The sequence below is a fragment of the Protopterus annectens genome, chromosome 10.part0 (genome assembly GCF_019279795.1).
Source record: "Protopterus annectens isolate FY-2018-M chromosome 10.part0, PAN1.0, whole genome shotgun sequence".
Lineage (NCBI taxonomy): Eukaryota > Metazoa > Chordata > Ceratodontiformes > Protopteridae > Protopterus > Protopterus annectens.
This window is the reverse complement of record NC_056744.1, coordinates 479,470,527-479,492,093: the sequence shown is the minus strand read 5'-3', so window position 1 is coordinate 479,492,093 and position 21,567 is coordinate 479,470,527. Positions and strand designations below refer to the sequence as shown.

Below are 21,567 nucleotides of genomic sequence, written 5' to 3'. Positions count from 1 at the left end.
GAGGGTGGCACTTGATAACACTAAAACAACCATGCAACATAGGGAATTGCCTGAAGAACCCTACACAGAAGGCAACACTTCATAAATTAGCTTTCCCCTGTGAAAGTGTGTGTGTGTGTGTGTGTGTGTGTGTGTGTGTGTGTGTGTGTGTGTGTGTGTGTGTGTGTGTGTGTACTTTCACGTGAAAAGGCTTCCTGCTTATATAGAAAATTCAGTAACACATCTATAACACATCAAACATTGGTTTTGTCCCCTCTGAGCGGGCAAATATTTAAAAAAATCATAAAATCTACTGTGAACTGCATGAGGTCAGGAGACTGAAATACATATGTTGCTTTTCCCCAGAAAGAAAGTGTGCTTCTTCTTGTGTGCGTGTGTATGTGTGCAAGCAGCAGTGTGTAGTATATAAACTATGTATATGTCTGAGAGAACCATATGTACAAAAAGAAAGACCATATGTTGATGAAAAAAACAATTCACATAAAAATTAAAAGATTGTAAATTATACAGAGGACTGCCAGACTAAAACAGCCTTTAACACATCATCAAGTGCTGCTTCTTTCACGTACATAATTCACATTAGATATATATATATATATATATATATATATATATATATATATATATATATATATGGGTCTAATTTCATTTGTCAAAAGCTAATTATTTCGACAAACAAAAGTCCGACCCCATTTATGCAAAAGTGCACTTAAACAAAAGTGCACTTTTGTGAATACCAGTTTACCGAACTGGTAATATAAAAAAAATAATAATAAACACTGCAGCACCAAGGCATGCTACAGTGGGGATAAGGGAATATACCTCTTTCCCCACTGTAGTGCGATCTCGGAGTTAGTATATATAAAGTAGCAGGGGTGTGGAGAGCCAAATGATGGGTGCAGGGGGACACCCCCACTGGCAAAACTGCCTGTGCAGTATGTTATTTTTTTTTATTTTACCGGTTCGGTGAACTGGTATTCGCGAAAGTGCACTTTTGTTTAGGTGCACTTTTACATACATGGAGTCGGACTTTTGTTTGTCAAAAATAATGAGCTTTCAACAAACAAAAGTAGACCCATATATATTGGGAATACCAGCCACCCTTCTGCTTAAGGACTTCAAGAATGTCTCCAAATGAGATGTCATTGGGTGGTGATTTTGGGGACTCCTCTCCTTCATCAAAGTTAGTATTCCTGGTGACTGACTCTTGAGGAGAGTCCAAGTGCCTCCTTTTGCACTTCCTCGGGACTTCCTTGGTGGGGTGATCCAGTGAAGTATCAGAAGAGATTAGGATACCCTGCTGGGTGATTTGGAAGCTTTAGCTGGCTGACCCTGTGGAGTAGACCCATCTGTCCTGCCGGAGCAGAGAACACTCTCTTCACAACCTCAAAGGCAGATTGCTCCAGAAAGAAGGAAGACAAAAGAGCTGAGAAAGCAAGTTTTTGTCCCATCACCTCTCTCTGCTCCAAGAGCAACCCATCCGAGGTGGAAGCCAAAGCTGAGCTGTCCAGTGCCAAAGCTCATAGAGGACGAAATCGCTCTGAAAACCTTGGAATCAAAAAATAATTTTCTTCAGATCTGAACCAGATGGACTCAGAACACTTGGATATGAGGACTCAGAAACAATAGGCTTAATTAGAGAAGGAGCAGTAATGGGTGGAGTAGTGGATGATCAGGCTTCCTGACCCAAGGGGGAGGCAGCCATAAGAACTCCCATCTGAATTTGCATCATGAGGCATTTCCTCACCATTCTCTCCACATCCGCTTCAGATTCCTGAAGAAATGAGAAGATGCCAGGGATGGACACTTAAGAGTGCCTTTCCAAAAAAGGGGAAGGCAGACTGAATGGCACTGAATCCAAATGGGGGGGAATATGTAGTCCTGGGTACAGGCTTTGGATCTAAGACAGTAGGATCTGATTAAGATTTTGTAGTATCTAAAGAAGGTTGGATCATAACAAGTTTCAGATCCAATTTCTTTATTTTCTTAGGAGGTTCTGACAAAGTACAGGTAGAAAAAGAAGTTATGTCTTACCATAACGTTATATCTGTGTTGTAGATCTTTGTTCATTCATTACCATTAGGACCTTGGTTCCGTCCTCGGAACTGATACAGCTGTTTCCAAGCTCACGCCAGCCAAAAACTCTCAGCTAAGACCTACCCATAATGCCCCTCTCCTAGTTACTCCAGATCGAGTTTGCCCACCCTTAGATAATAGATGTAGTAATAGAAAAAAATAGTAGGAGGCTCTGTCTGAGCAAATACCCTAATCAGGAGTTCCTAAAGTCCACCAGGAGTCCAAGCAGGGGGAAGGAGGGCGGGAAGTAATGAATGAACAAAGATCTACAACACAGATGGAACGTTATGGTAAGACATAATTTCTTTATCTGATGTTGTAAATCTTTGTTTATTCATTACCATTAGGACAGAGTCCCCAGCTACTTGAGTCCTGGGTGGCTCTAAGGAAGGATATTCCTGAGCACCACAGAACCAAAAGATGCTTGTTCTCTGGAGGCCAAATCCAATTTATAATGAGATATAAAGGTATGAGGTCTTGCCCAAGTGGCTGCTGTGCAGATATCATCCATAGAGGCTCTGGAATGAAATGCTATAGAAGTAGCCATAGATCTGGTAGAATGAGCCTTTATTCTGGAAGGTAAGGATATTTTATTCTGTTGGTAGATAAAGGTAATGACGTTTCTAAGCCAGGAGGATAAAGTCACTTTGGAAACAGGTTTACCCAATATGGGTCCTGCAAAGGCCACAAACAACTGATCTGTTTTCCTGAAAGATTTAGTCCTGTCCAAATAACAACAAAGCTGCTGATGCACATCAAGGGTGTGCAAAAGGTACTCCCCTCTATTAGAATGCTGAGTGAAGAAAACCGGCAGGTCAATAGATTGGTTAATGGAAAAGCCAGAAATGACCTTGGGCAAGAAAGGGTCAGTACAAAGGGACACCCTATCCATGAGGAAGATCAATTAAGGACTCTTGACACTCAAAGCCTGCAACTCAGAAACTCTTCCCGCTGAAGTAAGAGCTAGTAGAAGTAAGGTTTTCCATGACAAAAATTGCAAATCATATGAATCAAAAGGCTTGAAAGGAGAACTTGTGTGAGACTGAAGTACCAAAGTCAAGTCCCAGGGTTCTAAGGGAGGCTTGACTGGAGGTTTAACATGTAATACTCCTTTCAAAAAGGTCTTGCATAGGTGGTGTGACATAAATGAAGAATTATCAAGATCATTATGAAAATTGGCGATAGCTGCTAAATGTACAGTGATCGTCGAAGCTGAGGCTCCTGCATGCAAAACAGTAGTCAGGTATTGTAGGATCTTTTGAGTAGGCATAGAGAAAGGGTCTAAGTTCTGATCTTTGGCCCAAACAGAGAACCTTTTCCATTTACTAGAATTAACTTTCCTAGTGGGAGATTTGTGTGAAGCCAGAAGAACTTCACGAACAGGAGATGGGATGTCAGGCATCCTGGCAATCACTGGAAGTTAAGGAACCAAACTGTGAGCTTGAGACTGTGCAGGTTAGCATGACTCAGTCCCTGAGGATGAGATAACAGGTCTTGGGAATGATCCAGGTTCCACGGACTGTGAATCAGATGAGGCCATAGGGAAGACCAGGTGGCCAATCATGCATTAGAGCATCCCTCGGTGGTTCCCCCTGAGGGGGTTTCAGGGCAAACTAGCTTCTGCATTTGTAGTTTCGGGGGGGAAGCAAACAGGTTGCAGCAAGGCTTGCCACACCATTGGAAGATCCGATCCGCTGTTACAGGGTTGAGGGACCACTCGTGAGGCATCAGGATGTTCCTGCTCAGATTGTCTGCAATAAGGCTAGAAGTCCCGGGAATGTGTGTTGCTATAAGGAAGCAGTTGGAAGCTATCGCCCAGTGCCAAATCCTCATGACTTCCCGACACAGGGAGTAAGACCTGGTTCCACCTTGCTTGTTGATATACCAGACGACTGACATGTTGTCTGACTGAATTGCAATGGTCCCAGAGGGTAGGGATGCATGGAATGCTTGCAATGCTAGGAGAACGGCCCTCAGTTCCAGGACATTTGTGTGGAAATTTGCCACCATGGGGGACTAGTTGCCTTGGACAGTCTTTCCCTGGAAATGCCCCCCCCCCCCACACCCTAACAGGGAAGCATCTGTGGTCACCGTGGCCATGGGCTGGAGAAGACAGAACGGTCGACACCAAAGATACATTTGTGGGTTCATCCACCATAACATTTCTTCCTTGCAAAGGTTTGAAAGACATAACATGTGGTCAAGTGGGTAAATTAGCAACGAACATTGTGCGGAAAGGATCAACTGTAGGATTCTCATGTGCAGTCTCGCCAGTGGTACCAATGTAATGGCAGCCTCCATGGAGCCTAAGAGTTGCAGTACAAGATGTGCTGGTACATAGGTCTGAGAAGAATGTCTTGGATTTGGTGTGTTATGTTCGAAAACCTGTGAGGGGGGAGAGAAGCTTGACAGGATGTTGTGTCAAAGACCACCCCAATGAATTTCATTGTCTTCATTGGAGACATTGAGATTTGTCCTTGCTGATTGTAATCCCCAAGCGGAGAGTGAGACCTTGAATTTAAGAAGATTTCTGGTTGGAGCAGTAAGGAGCCAATCATCTAGATAGGGAAATACCTGAAATTCTTGTAGTCGAAGTTTCATAGTTTCATAGTTTAGTACTAGGCTATCTGCCCTGGGGCATTTGTAAGCCTAGCCATAGTGATGTGGCTTTCGCCACCCCAAAAAATGGTACAAAATGCACAGAATAGATCTAGAATACTGTGCCTCTGTCTAGTAGTGACACAGTGAAGGTCCCCTTATATAATACAATTAGTTTACTGTGTCCCTGTCTAGTAGTGACACAGATGTGACCCCTGGGGTAAACTTATGATCTCCCATCCACTCATCAAGATTTCGCTTGAAGAGAGTCAGTGAGGGGCTCTGCCTAACATGAACTGGGATCTTGTTCCAGAGTATGGGAAGCCTCTGGGTTATGAATCTATCCCTCCAGCATGTCCTATTCATACTTGAGCCGAGGTTTAAGTCTTTAGCTCTCGTGGTTCTGATGGATTTGGATTTTTTGAGGAGGAGCATGTCCATCAGTTCCTGATTGGACATGGCCTTGTACGTCAGGCAGAGATCACCTCTGAGCAGGCGGTATGCTACTGAATAGAGCTGGAGTTTCTTTAGTCTGGCAGAATAAGACATATGTTGGTGACCCTTGATCCTCTTGGTGAGGTACTTCTGTGGTCTCTCCAGCTGTTGCAAATGCCGGGTGAGGTACATACCAAATGGGGCATTGTACTCAATCATGGGTCTGATGAGGGAGGAGTATAGGGGTACAATGACATCCTTGGATCTGGATGTGAATCCCTTCATGATAAGGTGTGCAAGGTAGAATGTTTTTCTAACCACTTTGGCAATGTGGGTGTCAAATGAGAGGTCGCTGTCGACTTGGGTCCCTAGGTCTCTGATTACTTTTTCCATACTCAGTGGGTTGCTGTCTATGTGATAATTTGTGTGTACTTTGTTTTTCCCAAAGGGGATGACTATACATTTTGGCATTTAGTTTAAGGCCATGACTCCGGCACCAGTTGTCAGTTTCTGTGAGGCCTTTTGTAGGATGTATGCATCCGCTGGTGTATCGACTATGGCACCTAGTTTGCAGTCATCTGCGAACTTTGTCAGCCACAACCCTCCCATGTTTGCTTTAACATCTGAGAAATAAATGCCGAACAAGAGGGTCCCAGGACAGATCCTGTGGGACACCACTTGTGACTGGCTTTGAGTCTGACATTGCTCCAGCGATTTTAACTTTATGGGTTCTGTCCTTTAGCCAGTTTGCAACCCATCTAGTGACATAAGGGTTTACATTTAAGCTGTTGAGCTTATCTATGATGCCTGAGTGGGGTATTGTGTCGAAGGCCTTAGCCAAGTCCAGGTAGGCTGTATGGACTGCTTTGCCCTCATCAATGGCTCTAGTGACTGTTTCAAAAAAGTCAACCAGGTTCAAAAGGCAGGATCTGCCCTTTACAAAGCCGAACTGGGTGGGGTCAAGTGTCTGTAGGTCCCCAATGTCTCTGTTGAGCTACCACAACTGCCATACATTTGGTGAATACTCAAGGGGCTGTCGAGAGACCGAATGGCAGTGCCCTGAACTGATAGTGATTGGCTCCCAGCCGGGAGTGGAGAAATCTCTGGGAGCGGTGATCCATCTTTATGTGGTAGTATGTGTGCTGGAAGGTCTATAGAGCACATCCAGTTATCTTTCCATAGGAAGGGAAGAATGGACTGCATCGTGACCATCCGGAAATTTTGAAGTTTGATAGATTTGTTCAATAGGCTGAGATCCAGGATTGGTCTCCAGTCCCCTGTCTTTTTTGGCACTAAAAAGAACCTCGAGTAAAACCTGGATCCTGTCTGGTCTGGTGGTATCTTATAGAAAAATTAAGGGAGAAAATACCAATGATGCTATTTAAAAAAAAAAAAAAATACCACTAGTAAAAAGGAAAGGCCTGTCAAAGACAGGAGAGAGGGACTGTACCAATAAAAGTTAAAAAAATAAATTACCAAGGAAAAGGGTAGGAAATAGGCTTAGGTTATAGGCGACAGTGAGAAAAGGCTAACTTGACTAAAAATTAAATAATTTTGAAGAGAAACTGTCTTAAAATTAACAATTTTCTACTTAGCTTTGAGAGAGATGGCTAGCATGTCTGACTAGGAACATGGCAAACGAGATCTGAAGTAACTAGGAGAGGGGCATTATGGGTAGGTCTTGGCTGAGAGTTTTTGGCTGGCCTGAGCTTGGAAATGGCCGTATCTGTTCCGAGGATGGAACTGAGGTCTTAATGGTAATGAATAAACAAATATTTACAACATCAGATGACCTCTTCAGTGGGTATTTAGTTTTCTGTTTGGGGGATTGAGCCCTAGTGATGGCTTCAGAAAAAGAGGTGGGCAGCAAACCCTTTAATATTAATTTCTCCTGTTCACAAGAGCATAAGGATTAAAACGAATTAAACACGACAGCTGAATAACAGGATAGAAAACACTTTCAGGAATAGTTCGAAATAGCTTAATAAAGTACGGAACACCAAACTTTGGTGCTTTCATTCACTTTATTTTACGTGAACTTCATCAGAAACAACTCACCCAAACCCAGAAGCACTTTTTATAATAAAAAGAAAGTCACATGTTCAATGATGTCAATAATTGATTGATGTCATTAAAATACATTATATATATATGTCTTTTTGTATAAAAAATACAAAATTACTATAAAGTTTTAACAAATTGTGTAAAACATATAAAAATAACATAAAATGAAATTCATTTCATTTGTAAAAAACATTTTATATTAACTAATTCATTTAATCCAGGAGCTTGATCCGCTCCTAGATATACCTGCCACAGAGATTCTTTACATTCTAACATAACTTTGTTGTCTCCTGTGAAAGTTCCTTGGGAGACACTATCTAAAACAGAAAAAATAATTTTTTTGAAGTTGTTACACATAGTTGAATGCTTAGCTAATGCGTTAGTCAAGTCTTTTTTCTTTATAGCTAAAAGATGCTCACTAATTCTTTTTTTGAGACATCTTGTGGTCATTCTATACAATAGCTTGGACATGACATGCACTGAGCTATGTACACCAGCATTTCACTGTGACACGTATAATAGTTTTTAGACCAATGTGTCCAATTTATATGGGAAAAATGAACTGAAGAAGAATTACTAATATATCTACACTGTTTACAGTGATGACATGCATAAGTAAATTTAGTTTTAATAGTACTTTCACTAGATACACCAGATGAATTTGCTCTTTTTTCTAATAAACTCTTAAAATTTACAACTTTCCTGAATATAAAATTAGGTTTTGTCCCTATGGCTTTAACTAATTCCTGATTACCTAATAGTATTTTCCAATTATCTATTATGATATAAAAAGTGCTTCTGGGTCTGGGTGAGTTGTTTCTGATGAATTTCACGTAAAATAAAGTGAATGAAAGCGCTAAAGTTTGGTGCTCCATACTTTATTAAGCTATTTCGAACTATTCCTGAAAGTGTTTTTTAGCATAAGGATTAAACTTGTTGCAAATGCTGCAATCTCTCTTTAAATGATCTGGGCCCAAGCAATAGACACAAAAAGAATGGGCATCAGAAAGAGAGGCAATTTGTACCTACACTTCTTACATTTTTTGAATCCTGAAGGACCTTTTCCGGACATTCTGTCAATAATATAAACAATCAAAAATATACAACAACTTTTTTTAAACCAGGAAAGGATAGAAAAGTAAAGTAACAGCAATGATACTGAAGAAATTACACCAGTTGTAATGTAAAGGAAAGATAATACCAACAATGATAGATTTAGAGCACACAAAGTGTGAAAGAGTTGGAAGGAAAACTAGGCCTACCAACAATGGTAGGAAGAAAATACAGTAACAAATGTACGAAATGAGCTTACAGGTATAGAGATGCAGAAAAATATATAAATTTAACAAATAAACTGAAATGGAAAAATATACGGAAAAGGACTTACCTCCCACTCTATGACTCCAGAGCTGAAGTTTACCATGTCTAGACGCAAAAGCGGTAAACGAGATCTGAGAGGTGTTAGGGGTTGGTGCATAATGGGTAGGAAAGGAGCTTGAGAGTTTTTTGGAAGTCAGTAGCTACTGTAACGGCTGAGTCGGATCCAAGCCCATTAGTTGAGGAATGAATGAAAACTGACATTATCAGATGAGATTTTTAAGTTTTGTCATAAACTATTGCACAATGTTAAAGACATGATCATTTTAGATAAAAGTATGTTCATTGTTTTAAAAACATTTATTGTTTATACAGAATGAATGTGGGCAATTTATTCACAGTACAGAATCACTGAGAAAGCTGTCATAATATAGAATTATAAAAACTTATTTTCCACTTTCTCTTTTTTTTTCTTTTGCTAGACATGACGTATACTAGCTGAAATTGCCTTTTCAGGAGTGGTATGGACGTGCTGTCTGGTAATGGTATTTGTTCACAGTCACTCAATATGCAAGTGAGAACAGGTGCAATCACACCGAAGACTACACAGTGAAGCTTGATAGCAAATCACATCATTCACCTTCTGCCCTATACTGTTTATTCTGGATCTGTGTTTTAAAAGCCTTTCTAGCTTGTGTCCATTTTTTTCAGGTTTTATCTCATCAGTGATCATATTATTCTTTAGTACAATCTTCTTGAATGAATATACAAGAAACTAAGAGGAAATGAAAGAGGTAACCAGCCGCTCTACTGCCAGGTCTCATATATATAAAATAAGTAAGACCTTACTGTTAACAAAATGAGGCTGAAAATATTTACATCTATGTATCATCATTTATTATCGGATTTACAATAATTAATCTAACCCCTTAAAATCAGACCTGGCAACAATGGAAAAAACAGAAAACAAAGATACACCCAAATAGTCAACTTTCACAAAAAAAGTTAATTATGGTTGAAGGAAGCATCCCACCCACCCCACACCCCCCACACACACCCTTATTACTCTAACATCGAGAATATGCTTCCAAAGTTCTGTCAAAATCAGTCCAAAGGTAATGTGCAGATATAGTGGATTCAGTGGAACTTGGATAACATTTAAGTCTTGATGATAAAATACCCAATGAAGCAATAGGCTCCCTTTATTATAAATATTCACTGGGGGAATGTGCACACTAAATATAAATATAATAAGTACTAACCATCCTCTTAGACATGAGGAGAAAAAAGAAATGTATAACATGAATTTCTACTACTGCTAAATTATTTCTACAGTTCTAAGAGGCTGACAAGCTGTAATCATACTTCAGAGGATCTTCCAAATATCCTATTTCAGTTATTAAAGCAGATTTTTGTGAAGAAAACATTTTTTTCTTTTACTCCTCATTCTGTAAATAAAGGACTGCAATTTTGTTTTTTACTTTGCATTAAATGTTATTCATGAAATGTAGTTAATAATTCAGTTTAACAATAATAATAGCTGGTACTTTTTATACTGAGCTGCAAGCCACTGATATGTGATGAGTTTTTGTCCTCACAGATGTCAGATGACAGAGAAAGAGAGGCAAATTAACTAGGTAACTAATAACTAACTAAGCAAGCAAATCAGCAAAGGATCAACCAAAAAAAGAAAGAAAGAATTAAGAAAGGCAACATTGGGATAGAGTTCCTTTCTGGCATGGAGTACTGCCACACTGGAAGACATGACCAACCAAATGTAAATACAGAAAAAAATCATTTAAGTAATAACAAGCAGCTTTGTTTTTCCTGGCAAGTAATCTGGTTCACCATTTATGGATAAAGCTAAGGCTTTCAGTCATACCGGCTCGTTTTTCTTAAAATTTACAAGTAAAGCTTCTAAGTAGCAAGTGCTCAGCAAATTTCATAGTTTTACCAGAGACAAAAACTACAACATTCTTCAATATTATTTTGCTTGTGGGTGATCTTATAAGTTTACTTTCATTCAGAAAGTTAATTTTCCCTTTATTACCATGTTTATATGCAAAAACTGTTTATACTACTAATTTCTTCATCCATTTAACATTATCAGTTTTCTACAACAGCAGCCTTTTAAGATTACTACTTGATTATAATGAAGACATGACAACAAAAATGCACACTATCATAGCTTTTGTGAAATACACTGCTCAGGAAGATACAATTCAAGTAGTGTGCACATTAAAAATGCACCACCTCTGTTGGCAAAGACAGATAAAGTCCTTACTTTGTTCCAGATGGCTCAGATTCAATTAGCGGACCTGGTCACTGGAGGAACTGGCTGGGGGGATAAGACAGGACATGGGAGAAGTGCAGCATTTGCTGGCATGCCCGTTGCCTGGGGGAGAAGCCATAATTAGTTTCCCTCATGGGACAGGATAAGCAGCATGTATACTTGAGTCCTGAAAACATGAAATAGCTGAAGTCCACAACTGCTGCAGGGTTGGGGGTTAGGTAGGGACAATTTCCACAAGTATGATGGTTCACTCATAACTGACTCTAGCCTAGTCCAAAGTCCCTTTTGCCCCCAAGCATTGTTTGGTTAAGTGACTTGCTCAAGGTCACATAGTAGGACAATGAGGGTGAGGGAATCAAACCCTGCACCACGGGAAGTATAGCTCACAGCCTTAACACTCTGTGCCAACTGCCAGACTCACTTAAGCAGGGAAGAAATAGGCCTACTAGGTTCTGCTCAGCTGATAGAATGAATGAGCTGGAGAGCTCTCACTCTGCCTCAGAATACATGATCCCATAGGAAGCAATGACTCAAAAGGATAGGGGGAGGGTGCATAAAGACAGCCCATGGGGGACTCAAAGAAAATTCTGATTAGGAAAGATAAACACTGTACTTACCAACTCTAGCTGGGCTGTTTTTTCATGCAGTTTTGCCTCATAGAACTCAGTCAACTCTTCCAAGGCTTGAGTCTTGCTCTCTTCACTCTCATGCAATTGTTTCTCATAGTCCTCCTGCATGTGCTGTGACTTCACTTGTAATTCTTGATACTTCTCATACTCCAACAGCAGTTTCTGGTTGTTGGCAGATTCTGAGGTTGGAAACAAAAATAGCTATGGTGAAAGCAGAAATTCCTCACACAGACACACACACACACACACACACATATATATATATATATATATATATATATATATATATATATAGGTCTACTTCAAAACATCTAAAACCCATAACATCTAATTTCATAACACTGAGAGCAGAACATCTAAAACCCAAAACATTTAAAACTCATAACATTGAATTTCATAATATCTAACACTACAAATCACATGAAAATAACATCCCCTCCACATATGATGACACCAAACTACCAAACACACTTTTTACTACATTTCTGCAGGGGGAAAGCCCCCCCGGGGCCCCCCACACCCCCCTGTAAATTAAATATACCAACTCCAAGATCGCACTACAGTGGAAAAAAGTTAATTTCTTAACCCCAGTGTATCAAGCACCCCTGCAGAAATGCTGAAGTAGCGCTTCTGGTGTTGTGGTTTGTGAATGGATAGCTGGCAGTTCAGGTAAGTATTTATGTGTAAGGGTTTTGGTTAGGAGCTTTAGTGTGTGTCAGTGTGTTTTGTTACTGTGATGTGTATGTGTGAGGGGAATGTAGCTTGTATGGCAGTGTTTTTGTGTGTTTGTCTGTGTAGTGCGACCATGGAGTTAGTATATTTAAGTAAGGGGGTGTGGGGGAGCAGCCCCCCACATGGGGGATGCAGGAGTGCTTGCCCCCCTGCTTGTATGTAGTGTAGGTTTGTGTGTGGGAGGAAGGTTTGTGTATGTGTGTGGTGTATGGTTAGTGTAGGTTTCGCGATTTTGAAATTCATGCTTCTAGGGTTTCAGGATTCTAAGCTTTCGGCTTTATAATCTCGAGATTCTGAAATTCGGGATTGTATAGTGAACCCATATATATATATATATATATATATATATATATATATATATATATATATATATATATATACACACACACACACACACACACACACACACATATATATCTATAAAATATTCTTTTTTTCTTTTTATTGAACATTTTAAAATATACAATACATTCATCACTCAAAAACAGCAACATTTATCATTTTATGCTGTCAACCCTTGAAAAATAATAAACACAGAAGTTTACCTTATAGAACAGTACTTAACATAACATTGTTTATATATATATATATATATATATATATATATATATATATATATATATATAGATACTGCATCCTTAAAATTTCAACATAATATTGATTCACACTTTTCTTTCCTCCCCCAACCTCACCCTCCTTTGGAAGAAACTACCAACCTTGACAGTGCATATACTCTAATGAACCATGAGACAAATTATGGCACCCACTCTACTCCTTAGAAGCTGACATAATCCACTTATAAATATAATATATATTATTATCATCTAGTATATCTGTTCAGTATTTTCTCTTATTCTTTCCTCACTTTTACTTACTTTTCTTGTTTCCCTGGGTTACCAGTATCCACATATATATTCTGAAATTATTGACATTTGCCTTTTTTTCTAAGCAACTAATCTGGCCCTTGCAGTCTTTAGCTGTAAACCATCTTACCCAACCTCCCAGATACAGTAACTGCACTTTCTCATGCTCTCTCCACCTAACCCCTAACCTACTCACTTATTATATACTCTTTTCTATTCCTGTCTACAACTGTTTCATAAATGTTTAATTGTCCGGCACTCCCAAAGCATATACATATTTTCTATCTCCTTCTATCCACATCGCCATTATCTCTGCAACTAAAGGGAAGTTCTGAACCACCTATACTGCCATCTCATATACAGATTCTATATAATAGATATGGCTTTTAATTTGTTGCATCTTCTCAACACCTCCTTCCACTCATCTTCAGGTATAATTACATCCTCCACCATTCTTCAAATCTTTCTTAATTTCTCCATCCCCTCATCATATTTACTTCCAACTAGCCTTGCCTACATCTTTTCACATTCACATTCTAGTTGCAAATCCCCTCCTTTGTGAGAACGGATATCTAACTACTTCCTCCTGAACTGATCACACTCTACCAACCCTTAAAAAAAGGCCTTAACAGCCAATTTAAGTTACATAAATAGTAACCATTGGCCTGCTTCCAGGGAAATATTTCCATTCTTTCTTGCTAACTTATACATTTCCACCTATACACCTTCTCCTCCACTCTGTATACCAAATCATCTATCTTATTCACCTTCCTTCCTTCTCCTCCAGTTCAGTTTCACCTTGTATTTTAACATTAGGGTTATTCCATACGTTCTTTAATCCGAACTCCCTCTCACCTCTACACCATTCTACCTTACACAACTCAAAAATCCTCTTTAACTTAACAATCTGTCACTCTGTAGGAAACCCATACAAAAGCAGGGAGGACATGCAGACTTCGAACAGAAGGCACCCCAGCCGAGAATCAAAACAGAGAACCTCTTGCTGTGAGGCAACAACATTAACCGCTGCACCACTGCGCCTCAGAACTCTTCCACTTCACCCACCAAAATACTGATATCTTTTATTAAGATTCCTAAATCTTTTTATTTTTGAGACTCTCCAATAATAGAGTCATTTAATCTATATGGACAGCTAAGACTCTAGGTAACCCAAGTGCATAACATTGCTCATCATTTTAGTAAATGAAACTTCATTTGATTGAGCTCATAAATATAAATTATCAAGATAAGCTTGTAGCTCCAGGCGTTCTTTCAGTGAGGTAACCGACAAATTCTACCTCACAAGTTTTGTAGCACAAACCACTAGAATAGCAATGAGTTTCACCTTTATTTAACTTCTAAGGTTTACAGATAAATGCCTACGGACTCAAATTAGATCACAATTATCCAGTTTCCAAGTAGACAAAGTCCAAAAGGCTCAACAACCATAGCACAAATTTAACATATACTTCAAACTCTAAGTCCTCTGCTCATCTTACTTCTTCTGGCAACATATTCCACTTACAATCTGCAGATAAATGAAAATAACTTCTAACTATTTCTTGTAATACATTTCAAATCCACCAGTGTGTGATTATCCCTTGTATACTTTACTTGTCTTATAAAATATTCTCTAAGGTATGTTCAATTGTTTAATTCTCCAGGCATTTATATACCAAAATAAATTCTCCCCTTGATTGCCTGTAGTAAACTAAGAATAGTAAGAGTTTTTTAATCTTTCCTCATGTTTAACATTTAAGACCATTAAGGTTCCTAGTACAGTACTTTTTCACCTGCTCCAATTTATGTATGTCAGCAATACTATACATACAAAGACAAGTACCATATTCCATAACTGGTCTCATTATTCTGTAAATTGTCTTCATCATGTTTTCATTCTTTTATGTTATAGTTCTTAATATAATTCTAATTATTGAATAATATTTCCTCAGAGCTCTTTCACTGTACTCAGCAAAATACTGACCTCTTTTATTAAGATGCCTAAATCTTTTTATTTTTAACACTCTCCAGTAATGGAGTCATTTAACCTATATGGATATCTAGGACTCTAGTTAACCCATGTGCATAACACTGCACATCATTTTAGTAAATGAAACTTCATTTGAGTTCATAAATATAAATTATCAAGATAATCGTGTAGCTCCAACTGTTCTTTAAGTGAGGTAAGCAACAAATTCCACCTCATAAGTTTTGCAATTCAAACCACTACAGCGATGAGTTTCACTTTTATTTAACTTCTGAAGTTTACAGAGAGATGAGTAGGTCAAATCTCTATACTAAACTGAAACCTGCTAACTTGTTTGAGTGTTTCACACAGTAATATTTATAGAACAGCTGATATTATTACCATTTCTTGTTTGGTCTATCAAGCTGCATTTTGCCATTTAGACAACATGTCCACTCTAAAGCAGTATTATGATAGCATTGCTTATGAAGTTTGTGTGGTTTGTTTCAAAAAACATATTTATTATTTTCAGAATGATTTATGTAGAGATTTTTATACTGTTCAAAGTTGTGTTTTTAGATATAAACACTTCACTTTATTAAATGCACTGTAAATTTAGTTTATATTGTAGTTTTGCAGTTATGTTGTTAGCAGTGCTTGCACGATAATGGAATATTTTTTCTAAAAGCAAGCAAGAGAAGCACTGCACATGCATCACATGAGAATTCTTGTAAGGCAATAAAATATTTTCTTCTCTGCTAACAATCCCCTTATGATGCACTGACGAGATTTTAAAAAAGGCTGAAACATGCATGTCAGCAGCTAGAGGGGTTTGGCTTTATTGGCCTGAATGCACCCATAAACACACAGGCATTCAGAAGCCATGTAGTTGAAACACTGGTATGTTTTTAAAAGGTCATTTGTATATATTCCATGGGCCTCCACTATAGAAAGCTTAAGGTATTGCACATTAAAGACTCCCGTTTGGCTGGGTCTTTTTTGCACTTTTTACTGAATGTTTTGTCTATGTAATCTTTTTACATTTTTCATCTGGGCTTTCCCATGTATGTTGTAACACAAAAATCAAGTCCCACATTTTCCTAGTGGATGGCGAAAAGGTTGGTACCTAGCACAAGTGCCAGCCACTGTGCCTCTCTCTCTAAGAGGAACAGGTGGGAGGGTCCAAAAAGCACTCAGTACAACAATCAAAAGAAGAAAGTATTTTAGCAGTCCGCTGATCCCCTGCCTCTGTTGGACCTGCCCAGTTCCTTCTCTGTTGTCACCCAAGTGGTCCATTTGTACTGTAAGAGGCAAGGGCTAGACATCTTCAGGCAAAGCAAGAGTCTATGACCAATTTGTTCCTGTCTAGGGGACTCAATCAATCCCCCCTATTCTCTGGTGAGAACTGGGTTGTAGGGAGATGGCTAGCTTCAGGTCCAGCAGAGCAGTCTACCCTCTCTTCCCCCTTGAAGACCTAGCCCTGTGAAAACCTTCCGACCACCTCTAGCCCTACAGTGCCTGTGGAAGCATGAACACTATCACACATGGTTTCCTGGCTTGTGGCTATAATGCTACAGTATGTCCTCCAAGGGTACAACAATTAGGGCTCCCTTTAGGTGTCACCCATGTGGAGAATCAGAACTGTCTCCTTCTTCAAAGGGCGGACTAAACAACAAAGACTCCTCACCCCATTCTCCCAACTCAACCCCATAAGCTGCAATGTTGCTAATCAAAAAAGGTCTCATGAACTGTAGTCAGAGTTTCATCCTTCTGCACCACTGAACCGACTAAAAGAAGCAAATTTTTACTCAAGGCAAAACTTGCCACCAGACAGGTGATAATAGTAAGGCTTTTTATAACCTTGTTTGATAGACGATAGGAGAAAAAAGAATGCAGTGTACTAGTACATAATGGTATCTCGAAAACACAGCGATTAACACAGCTAACTCACTAGCATACAGATTTAGAGCAAATGTTTGCCACCAGACAGGTGATAATAGTAAGGCTTTCTACAACCTTGTTTGATAGACGATGGGAGAAAAAAGAATGCAGTGTACTAGTACATAATGGTATCTCCAAAACACAGCAATTAACACAGCTAACTCACTAGCATACAGATTTAGAGCAAATGTTAGTCCACAAAAAGGAAACACATTTGATCTTTCTCCCTGTAACATAATCCCACCTCAAATTACATCTGAAATAGTCACCTCTGCCCTCAATAAATTCAGAAAACTGGTACCCTGAGACTAGATATCAGGAAGCCTAATTTGTGCATTCAAAAACAATGTGGTGTAATCCTTTAATCCTTATGCTAATTTTTTAACAGGGTATTAAAAACTGGCATTGTCCTTCCTACTAGCAGCCTATTATGGTCCCACTATGTTAGGGAGGTCCTTCCACAGACCTCAAAATTACAAACTCATCAGTCTTATGATCATATTATGGGCAGTGATAAAGTCATCATGAGACTTGTTCAGACAAAGATGGGAAACCTCATTTTCCATTGTTTAAACCAATATAATTTTTCAAAAGTAGATCTTGTAGGCTTATCTATTCATGCAGCGCTTACCCCAAACTGGTTAAAACATTTAACGTTATACCCCATGATGGAATAATGTATATATATATATATATATATATATATATATATATATATATATATATATATATAGATATAGATATATGGGTTCCATTCAAAAGCTCAAAATACTGAAATCTCAAATTTCAGTATTTCGAGCCCAAGAAGCCGAATCCACATAATAGCGAAAGTTTAGAAGTGCGAAATTCAAAATGTCAAATACCGGAGGTTTTGAATTTCGCACTTCTAAAGTTCCGCTATGGTTATGTATTCAAGTAAGTGTGTGCATGTGTTAAGGGGTTTTGGTAGGGGCTGTGGTGTGTGCCAGTGTGTTTTGCTGCTGTGATGTGTGTGTGCGAACAGAAAGTAGCTTGTGTGGTGGTGTTTTGTGTGTGTTTGTATGTAGTGTGACCTCGGTGTGTGTGTGTGTGTGTGTGTGTGTGTGTGTGTGTGTGTGTGTGTGTGTGTGTGTGTGTGTGTGTGTGTCTCTGTGTGTGTGTGTGTGTGTGTGTAGAAAAACTGCGAAATTTAAAACTTCCGGTATTTGAGGTTTTGAATTTCGCGGTTTTTAGTTTTCGTTGTTTTGTGGATTCCACTTCTTGGGCTTGAGATACTGAAATTCGAGATTTCAGTATTTCAAGCTTCTGAAGTGAGTCCATATATATATATATATATATATATATATATATATATATATATATATATATATATATATATACACACTTAGGAAATGAAGACAAATGAAGCCATAATAAAATGGATTCACAACTAGATACATAGTTATACACTCCTATCTTTATCATTCCCTGCGATTAGTGGAATCCATGAAGACTCTGTCCTGAGGCCTCTCCTTTTTGACATCTTTTCTCACATGTCATATCTAACTCCAGTATTTGCTTACCAAATATGCAGATGACTGCAAACTTGGAAACAATGTCCTTAACCTCTCTGGCATTATTTTCCTTCAAATAGCACTTAGCATTGCATATGAATGATGCAGTAACATGATATTGCCTTCATTGTCAAAAAATACAGCATTTTGGCATCTAAACCCACTCTCCAGTTTTATATACTACTGATGGGCAGCAACTAAAAGTTGACAAATTAGCAAAAGACCTTGGAGTCCTTAGAGATGATGACTTTTCATTTGATACCAATATAGCCACTACTGTCCAGACAGCATACACAGCTGTCCACTTTATCCTCCATATGGTTGAGAACCATGCCAGAGAGGTGGCAGAGAACTCATGGAAAGAATCATCATGGACATGATAAATGAGGACATGGATAACCTGAAAACTCTGGACCCATCACAATTTGGCTTTGCTAAAGGAAGGTCATGCCTTAAATCTGGTGGAATTCTTTAAGACAGTCACCAAAGTAACGGATGACTTTGCCCACAGCTTACCTCGACTTGGCCAAGGCTTTTGATACAATACCCTACTCAGGCATTATAGACAAGCTCAATAAATTATGTATAAACTCTTTTATCACCCACTGGATATGCAACTGGCTCACTGATATGAGCCAGGAGTTCAAAATAGGTGAGGCTATCTCTACCAAGAGGCTAGTCACTAGCGGAATCCCCCATGGCTTGGTACCGGGCCCGCTCCTTTTGGGCATCTCTTTTTCTGAAATGGAAGCAAACCCTGAAGGTTTATGGCTGAGTAACAAATGGTGCCAAAGTCATTGTCTTAAACACAAAGCTAAGAAATGCATAATTGTACCCTTTGGGAAGTCTACCATCCTGGCTAATTATCATGTTGATAATACACTCTTAAGAGTTGACCCAGTAGTCAGGGATCTGGGTACACATGCATACAGTAGTCTTACCTTCGACTACCATGTGGTCACAGTGGTGAGGAAATACTTTTATGTTGCGCAACTTATATGTAAGGGCATGACATCTAGGTCCAAAGAGGTCATTATCCCATTGTACTCTGCCCTTATCAGACCAATCATAGAGTACAATGCTCCCATCAATGTGTACCTGACCACGCAAATGCATCAACTAGAGGGACCTCAGATGTTCCTTACAAAAAATAATACAAGGCGTAAAAAACCTACTTTATGCAGAGCACCTTAAAGCCCTTGCCCTCTACTCAATCTCTTATAGACTGTTGAGAGGGTGATCGATGCCTGGCTTACAAGGCATCCAGAAACCCCACACATATGATTCTGATGCATATTTGTAAGTCAAACAGTATGAGAAATACAAGCTGTAGGGACCTGAATTTTGCCTTTGACTTTAACAGAACATGCTAGAAAGACAGATATGTGTCCCAGAGACGCCTTTTATGGAAAAGACTTTTTTTTTCTCAAAAAATTTTTTATTAATTATATGAATAGCAAGACAATTAAAAGATTATACATAACAAGAAGGCATAAATGAACATATAACAATTCATCTAGTGATAACAACCTTCATGAGATTTTGATAAGTTATTTAGAAATAAAACATACACCATATGTACACTATATACAAGTTAGGCAACCTGAGAGAAAAAAAAAAAAAAAATATTTAACATTAACTATTTAATATGTTTAGAACCTTTTCTAACACAACCTTTCTAATAGCTTTTTTTTTTGGACTTCCACCTAAGTATCTTTGAGCATCAATAAATTTAAAAGCCATTTTCTGGAAAGTAACCCATTTTAATTTAGAACGATCAATCCAATTTTGTATTATATAAAGTTTTAGTAATGAGCAAATAAAAATGATAACATGAATATCAACTTTTGAAAGATGAATCAATGGAATATGTAGAATAGCAAATTCCCACGTCAACGTGGATTTTGATATCCCATTTTCTGCAGTCTGACTTTCAAAGATGTCCACAATCTGTGAGAAAAATGACAATACCATAGAATATGAAGGAGGTCTGCTTGGGGATGAGAACAGCATGAACACGAAGGGGACTTATTTGGGTTAAATTTGTTTAATTTGATTGGGGTAAAGTAGGCATCATTATTAATCATTAATTGTGTGTATGCTAATTTTTAAAAGGGATAAATTCCTTAGTGTGTCTAATAGCCAGGACTTTCTGAGATTCTGATAATTGGGAATTATAATTCAACCAAACATTAGATAAAAGACAGTTGTGGTCCATCATTAAAGAATTAATTAATTTATATGAGTTTGAGAGCATTTTATCAGATGATGAAAGTATTTTGATAATCGTGTTAAGGTTTTTCAATTGTGAGTCTATGGGGACCAGAGATACAAATTTGTTTTTAATTATTGCTCTTAGTTGTGTAAGAATTGGTGAGTAATTCCAGTTTACTTTCAATAACTTACGCCAGTCAGATAAAGGCAAGTCAAGATATTTCAAAACATCTCCTACTTTTAGATTTTTAATTAAAGGATAGTTTGTTAAGTTCAAAAGTTTATTGTCCAATAATATATTTGGGTTTAGATGAATTGGCTGAACATGGTGCGAGATCTTTTCTAGTTTACACATTTTGAGTAAGGTTTGGAAATCTCTAATCTTTTGTTTAAATACTGTAGATATATTTTTAATAAATAAACTATCCAGAGAGATAAAGGAATAGCTTCAGGATTTAAATTATTAGAAATTACATAATTATACCATAATTTTATCCATAAAGAGTGATTTGGATAAGAAGTGTTATTGAATTTAGAGATAGTAAGAAGTTTATTGGATGAGACAATCAAATAATAGAGATAAAGATTAGGTAAACCCAAACCTCCCTTGTCCTTGAAAATGCCAATCTAGAATAGGAAATTCTAACAGATTTAGGGAACCATATGAATTTTGCCAAAGCTTTATTTACAGACTCAAAAAATTTTTGAAATTATCTGATCAGATGATGAGAATTGGTAAAGAAATTTAGGCAGAATATTCATTTTAATAATGGCCACCCTTGAAAGAAATGAAAGGTTTAGATGCTTCCATCTGTCCATATCAGACAATATAGAGTTCCATAATTTATTAATATTATTTTGAAAGGAAGATTTATTATTGTGTTCTAAATTGATTCCTAAATATTTT

At 38.1% G+C, this 21,567-nt stretch overlaps 1 protein-coding gene across 1 annotated transcript in view; it reads right to left on the bottom strand.

Moving 5' to 3' along the window:
- The window catches only part of CFAP57 (cilia and flagella associated protein 57), a 1,240,893-nt gene that overhangs the window by 391,425 nt on the left and 827,901 nt on the right, over positions 1-21,567 (bottom strand). Inside the window, exon 15 of the mRNA XM_044085374.1 lies at positions 11,401-11,591. Within this exon, the coding sequence (XP_043941309.1) occupies positions 11,401-11,591 (191 nt within the window). The remainder of the gene's footprint in view (positions 1-11,400; positions 11,592-21,567) is intronic.